This window comes from Gossypium hirsutum, chromosome A12, assembly GCF_007990345.1.
Source record: "Gossypium hirsutum isolate 1008001.06 chromosome A12, Gossypium_hirsutum_v2.1, whole genome shotgun sequence".
NCBI classification, from domain to species: Eukaryota; Viridiplantae; Streptophyta; class Magnoliopsida; order Malvales; family Malvaceae; genus Gossypium; species Gossypium hirsutum.
Genome location: NC_053435.1, coordinates 81,673,343 through 81,688,407, shown reverse-complemented (window position 1 = coordinate 81,688,407; position 15,065 = coordinate 81,673,343). Strand labels below are relative to the sequence as shown.

Genomic DNA, 15,065 nt, shown 5'->3' with positions numbered 1-15,065 from the left:
CCAAAATAAAACCCATTACTTCAAATTTCCAAATATAACTTTGATTAAGCTTTTACATAAGGGTGATATTGGTTTGGATTGATTTTGTTTTTATTTTTTTTGAACATAATCAGGATATTTGGTTATTCTATTTTCTGAACCGAAACTGAACCGTAGACATAAGAAACCGGTTATTACCGAACCGTGCTAAATCGGTTCAGTTCAGGTCTCCATATTGTTTTTGGACTTTTAGATTTTGGGTTTTATTTAAACAAAATTGTCTTTAGATATGAACTTTTTATTTTTAATTAGATAAAATTATCTTTGTTTTATGTTTCTTAGACACTTTTTGACAATTTAATTTTTTTTTTCAATTATACATCAAATCTCAATTAATGTATTTATCTAAAAAAATAAATTGTAAAATCTATAATTATTATTTTTTATTAAAAATCTAATTAAAGCTTGATTTAATCACTTTCAATTTTAACTGAACATAATCAAATGTTAAATTATTTATTGGCAACAAAAAAAAACCCAACTTGAAAATGTTAATAATGATAACCGAAATTTTAGAAGTTTTAACAACAATAATAATAGAAAAAAGAACACAGTACATAATATGTAAAAAAAAAGATATAAACACTTTAATTCTGGAAAGTTTTAATAATAATAATAATAATAAATAAGCAATGAATTTATGAAATTAGAGTTAAGTTTTATTTTTTTATTTAATTATAAAATATGTAAAAATATAATAAAAGTTATATTTAAAATTTAGAAGCAATGGTTTTCCTTTTTTTTGTTGGGTTTTAAATGGATATATATTGGGCTTATATGTACAAAAAAATATTGGTTTTTTTTTTAAACATTTTTTTGGACTTTTCGATGTTGAATATAATAAACCAAAACTGAACCAAATTGAATTGTCAGTTCGGCTGGGTTTCTCAATTTTTTTGTTCAGCTTTACTTTTACATATTTTATAATTAAATTAAAAATAAAAAAATAAACCCTAAATCTAATTTTAGTATCAATCTCTCACATATATTTTGTGTAAATAAAGTTCAAAAACTCAAAGCCCAAAAACAATATGGAAACTCAAACCAAACTAATTTAGTTCAGTAATAATTGGTTTCTTATGTCCACCTATTCAGTTTCGATTCAAAAAATGAAAAAAACCATATATCTTGATTCGGTTCAAAAAACCAAACCGAACTAATCTCACACCTAGTTGATGTTTTCACCCAAACCACACAATTCGGTTTGGGTTCGATTTTTGCACATGAAACTTGTTTTATTCAAATCAAACTGAATGAAAAAAAATCTATGTTTAAAGGAATAGAATAGTGATAATAGAATAATAAATTGACCATTTTAATATCTATATGGACTAATTCATTTAACCCAATTATTATTATTTGATAGTTATGAATTTAATCGATTGTATGACATATTGTAATCATTCAGTTATAACCAATGATTTATGAAATATCATAATCACTCAATTAAAACTAGCAAACAATTAAATTAATTAAAAAAGTGAGACAAAAAATGTAACACTCTCTAACCCTAACCCATTACCAAAATAGGGTTACGAAGCATTACTGAACCTTTCAGATACATTACGAACATTATACAAACAAATAACATACAAATTGTAAAACATTCATGATGTCCATTTTAAGGACCCTCGAGGCCCAAAATACATGTCAGAAGTGATTCAGAACCAATTCGAGTACTCAACAAATTTTTCGTGAAATTCCAAAATCTTTCTCAAATACAGGGCTCACACACCTGTGTGGATTAGGTCGTGTGGGCTCAAATAACCCCTTTTTAATCATCTAGCCAACCCTGCAAACTTAAAACGTACCCAATTCAAACCAATATCACAACCAATACAATTTTATATACAATTACACTTGAATCATATCAAAACATCAATCTATTAATTTACTCAAGGTATAATCATAAGAATTTTACATATAATATTCAAACTAATTTAGTTAATTTCATTAATTTCCATTTTTAAACTTTATATCAAAAGTACCATTTCATATTCTTATCATTTCACATAACCATTCAAACACATCATTCACTACCAATTCCAAAATGGCTTATACATAACCTAGGTACATACCACTTTTATCAAAAGAAATATATATCGCCAAAGTTTTTTGAGATCGGGATTGACTTGGGATGCTAGACTAGAACGTTTGACTTCAACTAATCTGCGCACGGAAAACAACCATACACTGAGTATGGATATACTTAGTGGTATTACCAAAATTCAAATTATTTGATATAACATACAGATCATGCTTATTAAAATTTACAAATCAACAAAATATACTTATTACATAACAACTATAGCCATTCTAAATAGATTTTCTTTACTCATTTCATTCATCAATATACTATTGTCTATTCATGAACAATGATTCATACTATGCATTTTCATAATCTCATTTCATTGATTCATCAATCATTCCCTGAACCTTTGGTTGGTTCATTCATTCATTCTCATTTCTCAATTTCAATTTCTTATTTCATTTCTCAATCAAGATCATTTACTTTCATTCAATTTTACCATTTCATTCGTTACCTCTATTAACAAGACTCGGACTTTGGCGGATACACGGATCCAACCAAACACTCCAGATAGCACTCAGTGCCTCATCGAATAGTTTGAAGTAAATAATTGACACCCAGTGTCTAATCGGTCAAGCCGAAGTAAGTTGGTACCCAATACCTCATCAAATCTATCCGAAGTAATATAGTGACACCCAGTGTCTCCGGCAATCTTTTCCTTTCCCTTCTGAGCCGATGTCTCCGGATCGATGTTAACTACGAAAATTAAAATAATTTACAATTATTAATACAACAATTATTCACATCAAATACTTGGATTTCCTATTTAACTTCTACCTTAATTCCAATTTAATCCTTAACCAAAATCATCTATTTTTCCATCCCAATTCATACCTTATTTATATTCAATTTTCAACCAAACTTAAACTTAACTCTCTAATTTTCATCATAAATACCTAATTTCGAATTTCTTGCAATTTAGTCCCTATTTCACAAAATTTATTGCCAATTCTACCATTTAATCCTTCTCGCAATTCTAATTGGAAATTCTATTAATTCAATCTCTAATTCACACTTTTACTCAACAAAAAGAGTATCTAAAAATCTAATAACTTCTAAAATTTCAACATATACTTAATAATATTTTATTCTAAGATCATAAAAACTCAAAAATTACTAGAAAAAAACTTAATTTAACTTACCAATTAAACTTCAAACTTTAAAATCCCTAATTTCCCCTTTTTCTTTCTTTCCCTTTCTTCCCTTCTTTTCTTATCTGTTTTTGTCCCCCAATTCAGTTCTTTATTTCTTTTTACTATTTTTTTCATTTATTTTACTTTAATTCCTTTGTTTATTAATTGAATAATAATATATTATAATAATATAGATATCTTTTACTTATATAATAAATAAATATATAATTATATTACAAATGTACATATATTTATTATTACTATTACACATGTATAGTTTCATTACGATACATTCATCTCTATTTATTTTATTTAATAATAATAATAATATAATAATAATAATAATAATAATTTTATTGGCAATGCAAGCTCGAATCCCATTTGTTGCCATGTACATTAACATACACGAAAACTTTAGAGCTCTCTTTGTCACTGAATTCTTTGTTTATTGTTACTCTAACTCATTACTAATTAAGGTATTATTTGGAATTTGAACTTGATAACAACTTTCACATTAGGAACTGGAATTTTTTTCGCCCAAGTTCATTACTTCTATATTGAAGCTTAAATTAAGCAATTGTTTCCACATTGAAGCTTAAACTTTTTTTTATTTAAGTTAGTCCTTAAATTTCCCAATTGTTCCCATATTAGTATGAACTTGATAACTTTTTGCATGTTGGGGTATGAACATGGAAATAGTTCCTACACTTGAGCCCGAATTTTAGGATATTTAAAGAAATATTAAAGACTAACTTAGACAAAAAAAAATTCAAGCTCCAACGTGAAAATAATTACCAAGTTGTCCTAAAAGTGATTTAACCCCTAATTATAATAATTGGCAATATAATCAACTAGCTAGCTACTTGGGCTAGGAAGTTCAATGGACTTGAAATTTGCATTATAATTTTACAGCCTTATCTCAACTTTTTATTTTTACATAATACTCACAAAAAAAGTTACATCTGTTTTAATATGATTTATTTCAAAGAATTTAGTCTATTTATTTTTTAAATTTAAAAATGCAAGTCAAATTGCTGACAAAATTAAAATTATTTTATTAAATTCAAGTTCAATTCAGAGTCACTTTTTGTTACATTGCTATTAAGTAAATATTTTTTTCATTTTAAAATGTCACACCAAAAAATTGAAAAGAAAGATTTCAACTATATTTGAATTTGGAAATCTAAAAAGTAAAAAAGAGTAAATCTTTTAAAATAACAATAAAAGGCTTAAGGGTGTAAAAAGCCCTTAAACTTAAAAAAAAAATTAAGCCTTTTTTTTGCACTTAATTGAATACTTGAACTTTCAAAATGTATAAAAAGACCTTTCAAAATGTATAAAAAGACATTTCAAAAATAAAAAAATAAAAAATAAAGCCACTGTTTTTTTTTCACTCAATTGGGTACTTGAACCGCCCCTAATTTTTTTACCACATGTCATGCTGTGTTACGACACATTATAGCTTTAACTGAAAAAGAAAAAAAAACTAGGGATCGTTAACTTAAACAGTCGACAGTTAAAGTTAATGGTTAAAGAGCCTTTTTGTTGCATTTTATAATTTTTTTTATGATTTTTTATAAAATTTTACAAATTTTATAAATCTTTTTTTCTAATTTTAATAATTTTTTAATAATTTTATATTTTTATTAAAATTTAATACTTTTTATAACTTTTATTAATTTTTTTATAATTTTTTGTCACATGTCACGCCATGATTGTGATATGGGGTGACTTTAACTGAAAAAATTAGGCGCAGTTAATTTTAATGGTCAACTGTTAAAGTTAACGGTCAAATGACCTTTTTGATGACAGTTTAAGTATCCAATTGAATGCAAAAGAAAAATCATGGGCTTAATTACTTTTTTTAATGTATTTTTAAAGTTTATGTATCTAATTAAACCTAAAAAAAAATAAGTGCTCAATTATTTTTTTAAAAGAATGTGAGGACTTTTACACTTCAACTAAAATAAAAAGACTAAAAATTTCAAAAATGCAAAAGCTACAATGATTTAGGGCATTTTTTTTTTGGTATGTTTTTCTCAGTTACCCGACCCGAGATTCACCAATATTGATTTTAATCTTGATTTCTAATTTCCTAAAGAGTGGGATCATCCATTTCAATTTTGGGGGTTTTCATCAAAGAACAGAGAGTTGGCTAGTCGAGAAGAAAAGGTTGTAAAAGACGGAAATTTTCGATTTAAGATATGGCGGTGATGGAGAAGCTTAAGATATTCGTAGTGCAAGAGCCAGTTGTAGCTGCCTCTTGCCTCATCGCTGGTTTTGGTTAGTTTTTTTTTTTTCGATCATTGCTAATTTAATCCCTAGTTGTATGCTGTTTGGGTTTAGTATAATTTGGAATTAGAAGAAACTTGGCTTTATTAGGAAATTCAGAATCATCTACGCTTTTAGTTGAAAGTTGTGTGTGCTGTTCTTTTTGAATAATCTGAAATTCGATTCATAAATTATCATCCATTGTATGACTTATACGTATATGTCATGATGCAAAGGATTCTAGATCTATTAACAAATGCAGTGGCAAGGGAAAGTACCATTGTGGGGAAAGGGGTAGCCATGAACTCCAAAAGGATTAGTTGTGAACCATCAAACAGACGCGAAGGATATCTTAGTTATTAAAAAAGAAGGATTCTAGATCCGAAGTGATGCATAAAGTTGGTACATTCTATGGCTGAAATCGCTGCGATCAAGTTAATATTGTGTCTAATAATCGAAACAACAGTGGTAGGGGAAAATGCGGGTCTTGAGATAACACATTGTGACCTCATGCGATTATTGCAGTTAGGGTAATGAGTATATGAATCCGAAATGATAGTGTTTTCAATTGTTGACTGTATGAATCTATCTTGAAGAAAGAACAATATTCCGCAAAGATTGGTGTTTGAATTTTCTGGCTTTTTCCTGCATTTTTGTGAAGATTGAGCCTTTTCTTTTCTTTTTATCTCTTTTGTTGTCTGCTTGATACTTTTGTGAAAATTATGCAGGTCTCTTCCTACCAGCTGTTGTAAGGCCCATTTTAGATTCCATGGATTCATCAAAGCAAGTCCCACAACCTGCTTTAAGAGACGTAAGTATAGCACGTATCTTTTTGTACAGGCTTTATTTGTTGTTTTTGTTTGTGGATTAGCTTAACCCCATTAATTTGGTTTAGACATGTCATAGGAGAGAAGTTTTGAGATTCTAGTAACGGGGTATTTGTTCTTTTCTTTTGACATGGCAGATTTCTAATCCTTGCATACAGTTTCAAGACTATATTTGAAAATGGTGGAAAGTTAGAGCATTCAATACAATGAGTTTTAGCTGTCATCAATATCCTTCTACAACCAATAACGCTTACATTCTAGCTGCACTAAAGAGAGTTGTTCTTTTTCTGCAGATCTTCCTTATTTGAACTTGGATGTCAAAGTTGCTATTAATGCCTGTTACCTTTTGTGACTATTATATTAGTCAAAACTATATACATTTTCATCTAGGTATAAGGATTGATTGGTATCATTGAAGGGGGGAATAGATACTATAATATGAAACCACTATAGAAGTTCTTGCTTCGTTCAATGCAGATAGGATAAGATGCTTAATAAAAACTTCTGTATATCTGAAATGTGTGCCTTGTCCTTGATGCATCTCTTTGGAAAAAGAACACTGGTTTGAATCAGCATTGTCGGAGTTATCATGCTTATGAGCTAGATCAACTACATTTGTTTTTCGTATGTGCTCCAAAATTCTTTCAACTTTGGATATCTAAATCCCGGTAATGCTAAATCCCGGTTAATGCTCCATTGTTGCAGGTGGTTTCAGGTGTGATTGGGAAAAAACAGGGTTGATATGATTTATGGATCGAAAAGAGGCAAAAATTTATGTGTAGCTCGTAATCACTGACGAAATAAGTCCAACTTTTTTAATTTAAGGAACTTTCTAAAGTGCCTTTCAACCTCATGTTTAGTATGAGAATTTGAGTGTTACTTATATATTGATTTTCATGGTTAAAGTCCACTGTTCTTTTTATTTGCTCAATTGGTAAACCTCTCATTGTCAATACCTCATTATGTCTTGTTATAGGCAAATCATCGGTTTAGTCTAGTGAATGAAGAAAATAAGCATTAGGAGTCTTATCGCCCGTTTAGGGGTTTGACTCGAATAGACAGAACCTCAGATTTAATCAGGATCCAATGTGGCCATCTGATATCTGGGCCGACATAGTCATATTTATACATGCAAAAGATTACCATTACAGCCATAGCCATAGCCATCCAAATAAAAGTAGATATATATTACATTTAATTAGTCACTTTCATTTACAGGAAAATATCAAGCTGCTTAAATGGATTAATATTTTGACCACTACTGCAGCCTACACAGGTAATTCTGTTCATTTCAACCTCATGTTATAAAATAGGGCTTGCCTTGGATTAGAAAGATCAGGCCATAAACCTATCCTTCTTTCCCCTTTTGCTCCATGTAACCACTTGCTTTAAGCCTTGATAGATACTTCCCTGTCAAGTCCAAACACCAAATCAAACAACTTTTCTAGGATGTAGTAGTGTAAGAATTAAAAACAAAACAATAAAAACTTTTTATTGAAACCAGGACAGGGACTGAAATGAATAAATAAACACAATTGAAATCCATAACCATAAATAAGGCGAAAATGAGGTAGGTGCGTGCCTACAAATCTAGAAAAATTTGCCGGTGGAACACTTAATTTTACCCCTGTCCTTCCTATCCTACGGCAACCAAACCCTGCCCATCATAGCAAAATAGCAGTACAGATAATTTATTGCCCTATATGTATTGTTCATTTCTCTATAAAGTTGTGACTTTAAAGCAAGACTATTCTTTTAAAAAATTGCACCATAATGAAAAAATATCATAATAACAAAGTGTTCGATTTCTGGTTTTATGGTTTAATCCATTTACCTATTTAGTAGGTTGAAATTGATGATAAAGTAAGTTCCTTTCATCAAATAATGACATGGATCAGACGTTCAGGTATTCAGAGCTACGTGCATATTCAATCAATCAAAAACTTAAATTTGTTTTTTTTTAAATAAAAAATATGTTTATAAAATATTAATATAAATTACAAATAATATTTTGGTTAGAATGTTAAATTCCAAATATAGAAAATTATAATGGTATATTTTTTGATATAAAATATATAAAATGACAAAATTACTTTCAAAACAATATAATTTACGTGTTAACTGGACACGTAACACCAATCCATTTAAGTGTTTAATTTGTAATATAGATTGTAAAAGCAAAGTAACAAATTAGGCTAATTAAAGTAGGGGACTAAACCCAAATTTCAGCATAACAGAGGGACTAAAATCATAATTAAACCTATGTACAAAGGAAACAAAGAGAAAAACTTACCCAGAAATGAGATTTGGAACGAGAAAGAGTGTTAAAGCTGCTACCATATTCATCTCCAAAAGATGGGAACACATCCTTTCTTCGAGAACCAAGAAACCCTTTATCTCTCTTCACTCTCTTGCTACTAACCACCATGGCACCACCACCACCACCACCGTGCACCACCATATTCTCAGGACTAAAACTACCACTACGAAACGACCCATAACACTCATTTCCTATCCTAAAAGAAGAAGACTGAAACCTAGCCTTGCCCATATAAGGACCATCCAACACCGTGGTCGGCGAATAAAGCTTGCCGCCGGCGATGTTCTTAGCAGCATCCAGTATCAGCAACCTAGGAGGCAATTCCAAGCACTTTCGACCCAAGTCATAAGTAGTGGTGAGTGTTGTTGTGCAACATGGTTTGGGTTTCCCTGGTTCTTCTTCCCATCGGAACGGAACCGAGGCTAAAGCATGGTGTGGTGGGGTTAAAACCCATTGTTTTTCCGGTGATTGCATGTGTGCATGTGGGGATGAAAATAATGGTAGCTTTGATGTGGAACTCCATTCTTTCTCTGCTTTGGATCCCATGGTTTCTTTGTATAAATAAAAATGGTGACTAAATGATTTGTTTATATAAGCAAAAAGGAGTGGCGACGAGTTTTTAACGTATGAAAAGGGGAGACGAAGGAAAGTCATGACATAGCAAAAGGGGTATAAGTCCACGGACGTTTTTATATATTATCAAAAGTCTATAAAGATAACTTCTTTGTAAAATTAATTTCCAACCCTAACCAATGCTATACTCTCATATTGCATTTTCCCCCCAATCTTTGGTTATTTTATCAGTAATGTTAGTTTTTAATGGTACATATAGATAAAATTTTAACAGAAAAAATTAATATGTTATTTGATTTAATGTATAGAAACTAATTTATCTTTTTTTTAAGTAAAAGAAAAATAATACAATTTGAATCCTAACACGAGTCTCTATAATACTTTAATGTAATCAATGTATACTTAATGGCATAATTTTGCTAAAATTTTGTCAATTTTTCTTAAATTTATTAATTTTTTAAATATTTTTAAAAAGTATACATGAATTGCTATATGAGTGGTTATGTTAGTGCTATTAAAAGAAAACAAATTGACTAAATTTTAAATGTTGAGACATAAAGTGATCCAAAAAAAATTAGGGCTAAAATGATAAAAAAAGTAAATTAATATTAAAAAAATAAATGAATGATTATTCCACAATGCTTTTGAAACACAGTCTTTTTAACCCAAATGCTAAACTTTATTACTTATGAACATAAGATTCATCAATTTATCTGTATAAACCATATTCATTAATTCTAAATGTACAAACTTAACGAAAAATTAATTATCATTCATTAATGCACAATGTTCAATTAATCCTCATAAATTTATGACCTTTTTGTTGGTTAAGAAAACATACATGTGCAAAAAAATCATAGATTCAATGCATCTTTTTTCAAAAAAACATGCCATTAAACACTTTTTATGTACCTTCAACAAGAAGTTTGGCGGATCAGTGTCAAGCCTGAGTTGGAAAGTTTAATGGCGTTTTCATACAGATTGTTGTTCCATATCTGTCACATGCTAAGAAATTGAATTATTTACATTTTTCATTAATGGAAATGTCTCATATGGAGACCATAATTTGACAGTCTTAATTGCTTCTCTGGGAAGTTTGATTTTGAAGGTGAAATTGAATTATAAAATTTTAAAAATTGGAGTGTAATTTTATTGTGTATTTATTTATAATTTTATGAATTTTTAATAGATTAACTCATTTTTTTTTTATTTTGAGGGATAAAGCATAATTTTGCTATATATTACTTTATAATTAAATCATTTTTGAAAGGATTAAATAATAAATTTTCTACTTTGGGGCCAAGGTTGTTTCTTATTGCAACTAATGTTGATATATACTTTATTTATTTTTGTTGCATCTATAATCACAAAATATAATTTTATCATGTATTAATTTATAATTTTATTATTTTGATGGAATTAAATAGATTTTTTTTCATTTTAAGGGGCAAATTTTAACTTTTTCATTTATTAACTTACAATTTCATCATCTATGAAAGAATTAAACAACAAATTTTTTCATTTTTGAGTCAAAGCCCCTTACTGTCCCTCCTGATGTTGCCTCTTATTACAGCCAAATATATATATATATATATATTCTGAGACCAACTAGTATCTGATAATCTTATTGAGTTCAAATTAAATCCAAAGTTAAGTCAGGTCAAACTCTTAAATGAGAAGTAAAATTCTCTCAACATTGTTTTCTGAATCCAAGACTCGAAAAACATATGGGACATCAAATTTTTGACACTCAACTTACCAAAAATTGACGATATATATATATATAACAAGAGTTAAGTGTAATAGTAAGTTATATTACACTAAATTTAAGTTCAAATACTAAAATAATATTATTGAGAAGACAATTATAAACTCAAATTGTAAAATAAATACAAAAGATATTTCGATTATATTAATATAATATAAATTTTAACCGTGGGGATTTTGTCTATGGGTAGTAATTGCAAATAGTTAGGCTTAGTTTACAGGTTTGGTAGCAAAAGGAAGACAGAAGGTGACTAAAAGCAGAGGATGAGAAGACTCTATATCCATCGTAAATAATTCAAAGTCAAAAAGGTAGAAAAAAAGGTGGAAGGATTAATTTAATAATATGATTTTTCTATATAAAGACAAAGCTTATTAAAGAGAGTGGTTGAATTATGTGGAAAAAAAAAGTAACAACAAATTTCATCATCTTCAATATTAAATAAAAATTAAAAATAATTTCTCTTTTGACTTCAAGTTTTTTTTTTTAATTATAAAAAATGATAAAACCTTAACAATAATACAATTAACGTGAAACAAATTTAAGTTACATGCAGTCAACACTCTAAAATTAACATGCAAGGTTGACTTGAAAACTCTTCTTTTAAGAAGCCATCAAACATCAATCATTCATTAATGGCTACCAATTTTCCACCACAGTAAAGCCTTGCTCATTACAAAACTCTCTTTGGACGTTATGAGCTTTTAAAAACTTTAATGCTTTTTTTTTCAAATTTTTGACCTTTTGATACTTCTTGCATGGGTCTCTTAGAAGGGCTAATTGCGCAAGAGGTTTCAAATTGATTTAAATTTTAAAATGTTTTAATTGAATTCTTCTAATATTAATATTGTATTAATTAAACTCATCAATCTAAACGGTCAATTAGGGTGCTGTTTAGATATCACAAGTGGAACATGTTTAAAAATGTGTAAATACTTACTACATAGATAAGTTAAATTTGATGTGTTTTAAAAAGGATATTATCCATGTAATTCAGGTACAAACGTATTTAAAATTTGATCCATATATATATTTTAAATATATTTCACATTAGATCTCAAGTTAACATTTAATGCCCAAACCGGTTGTTATCTTGGCAAGAAAAACTAATTGTAAATTACTAATATATTTGAGGATTCAATTAGAATGTTTTATAATTTGAGGATTAATTTAAATAATAATTTAGCGATGCTGGATGCTATTAACCCTAAAAAACTATTAAGTTTTTTTTCTTTATGTTTTGGGATAAGGCAATATTTAGCCCTTGAATTTGGCAAATTTCTCCAACCTTGTCACTTTAACTTTTTTTTTCCTAAAATAGTCTTGACACTTGGCTACTTTTCCTAATTTTAGTCCTTGTGATGAGCTGACCGTCTAAAGTTGTACCATATAATCATCTAATTTAGATGATGCATGTATCAAAATTGGGAAAAATTACCAAGCGTCAAGACTAATGTAGGAAAAAAAAAGTTCAGTGACCAGGTTGGAGAAATTTGCCAAATTCAACTCTGTAACCCTTTGGGAAAGTCCAGTCATCCGAGCAACAAAAGGTGATTAAACGTGGCCAAAACATGAAGAATTATTTAGATGCATGGACAAACAAAAAAAACAGGTCAAAAAGGCAAAAAAAGAGATAGATAAAGCAAGCTTTATGAACTTTCTTTTATGTGTATATACACATATATACATATATATATTTGAATTATTTTGTTGCATGCATAATATAAGGACTATGGGTAGTAAGAGTGGGTGCATCACCACTCATATTTATTTATTTATTTTTATAATATTCCTATATTTTCCAACTTGATTTAGCAAAGGGTTTTTGTCATTATCCATTAATAAACGTGCTTAAATAAAAAATAATCATCCATATAATTCAATTAATGAACTTGAACAAGCATGATTAAGGTGTCTTAAAAAATATTCCACTAGCCTTAAACAAAAACCATATATAACACAATAAAGTTTATGTTCCTTCTTTTTTCTTCTTCATGTTGAAGCTTTTAAAGTACCGACAAGTCTCTCTAAATTTCCAGCCTCATCCTTTGGTACATACACATAAAGATTGATCATTAAATTAGCAAAAATAATTCATTGAAAGTGACTTCCAATTTATTGCATAAAACCATATACTTAATATTGTGAAAGCAACAAATCTTCAAAGGGTGTTTATCAAAGATTGACAAATTTCAGGTTAGTTTTCGTATTTACTCTTTAAAAGATTCTATTCAATTTATGTGAAATTTATATCTCAATATTTATGAAACATATATGATTTGTTTTATAGTGAGGAAGAAAAAACAATAAAGTATATGATTTAGGGTAAACTATGTTAATAGTTACTCAATTACGTAGAAATTTTTATTTTGATTATTTAATTAAAAAAATTATAATCTGGTCGTTAGCGTTAATCACTGAAAAAATTAAAGAAAATAACTAAATAATGAATAGATTTATCTTATAATTTATGTAAGATACTTGACCTCAAATTCCTTACCATCTGAATTTCGACACTAAGCTAAATACCAAAGTCGTGGAAAGTCGATTTCCAGCTAACCCTTTTTTAGGTGCAATAGAATCGATTTAATATGATGGACTGAATCATTGGTGGAATGAGTTCAAGTCTTTAATTAACATCAATTTCTGATTAGATATTTAGATAATTTTTACCTTCTATTTTTTATTTTTCAAAAAATGCGTTCCTTTAAATTCAGACTCATACATGTGTCTTGAATTTGATTGGATAGTTTTATTATTCTAATATGTATATACAGGGAAGGATCTATTTATATCTGTGTAAAATTTATATACGATTAATATTTTAACGATCAAACTGTCATATTTTATATTCTATTCTTATAGATCATGCGTGTCAAATTAGATGTAAATTAAAATTTTAACTATTTGTTTTATGTAAAAAAAAACTTTCAATCATTCAATAAATATTACTATAGACAATATTTAAGATCAATATGATAGAAATATTGCATCGGTTTGAAAATTTACATGCATGACAAGTAAAATTATATTGATAAGTTCAATGGTTGAATCGTTAAAATATTAATCATACGAAAATATATGAAAATGGTATAAAATTACTATAATCTTACACTTGTGTAAATAGATCCCTCCTTATATATGCTAGTTTTTTTATCCCGTGTGATGCACGATTTTGTTATATTTAATAATTAAGCTATATTAATAATTGTCCTTTTATTAATACTATATTTTAAGCTTAACAATTGAATATTATGTAATTTTAATATTATAACATTAAAAGTTAATTTAATTATTAAAATAAAGAGAGAATTAATTTAAAATAAATTTTATTATTTATAATATAAAAAATTGAAAGAAAATAAATTATAAATAAGTACTTCAAATGGAGGGTATCATGTATCATTGTAATGTGAATTGAGTGTTTCTTTCTTTAGATAAAACAATGTAATATAATATATACATATATATAATAAAATAATTTTAATATAATTTAAAATTAGGGTAAAGTATCAAAATAGTCACTTTTATTAACCTCATGTTACATTTTAGTCACTTATGTTTGAAATGTTACGCTTTAGTCACTTATGTTAATGTGTTGTAACATTTTATTTACTGAGCCGTTAATTTCCGTTAATGGTGTAATAGTAAGTTGACGTAACATGTTAAATCATCATTTCAAATAAAAATTTTAGGTTAAATTGCACAATTAATCCCCATATTTTTTCGTTTGGAGTAATTTAATTTCTTTTTATGTTCTTTTAGCTTTCCTTTTTTTTCTCTTTTTTTTTCATTCTCTTCTGCTTCTCCCTCTGTTTTCCTCCCTTCTTCATCTCTTTTAATGTAGTTTTTTTTATGTTTTCCATTTTTTAAAATTAAAGGGAAAGAAGAAAAGGAAAAGAAAAAATTAAATTGTTCAAAAAAATAAAAATATAGGGACTAAAATTTTAACAAATGAAAAATATAGAAAAACTACGTTAAAAGAGATGAAGAAGGGAGGAAAACAAATGGAGAAGGAGAAGAGAATGAAAAAAAAAGAAAAAAAAAG

At 28.0% G+C, this 15,065-nt stretch overlaps 2 protein-coding genes across 2 annotated transcripts; one reads left to right on the top strand and one right to left on the bottom strand.

The window, feature by feature from the left end:
• Positions 1-5,206: 5,206 nt before the first annotated feature.
• Positions 5,207-7,290, top strand: LOC107948166 (uncharacterized). Its single transcript, XM_016882635.2, has 3 exons — positions 5,207-5,544; positions 6,261-6,343; positions 7,065-7,290. The coding sequence occupies exons 1-3, from the start codon at positions 5,466-5,468 to the stop codon at positions 7,098-7,100; spliced, it is 198 nt and encodes a 65-aa protein (XP_016738124.1). The 5' UTR covers positions 5,207-5,465; the 3' UTR covers positions 7,101-7,290.
• Positions 7,291-7,521: 231 nt separating this feature from the next.
• Positions 7,522-9,437, bottom strand: LOC121210903 (uncharacterized protein At4g00950). The gene is made up of 2 exons (XM_041082839.1): positions 8,653-9,437; positions 7,522-7,769 (listed from the first exon to the last, which is right to left on the bottom strand). The coding sequence occupies exons 1-2, from the start codon at positions 9,331-9,333 to the stop codon at positions 7,695-7,697; spliced, it is 756 nt and encodes a 251-aa protein (XP_040938773.1). The 5' UTR covers positions 9,334-9,437; the 3' UTR covers positions 7,522-7,694.
• Between the last annotated feature and the right edge of the window lie 5,628 nt (positions 9,438-15,065).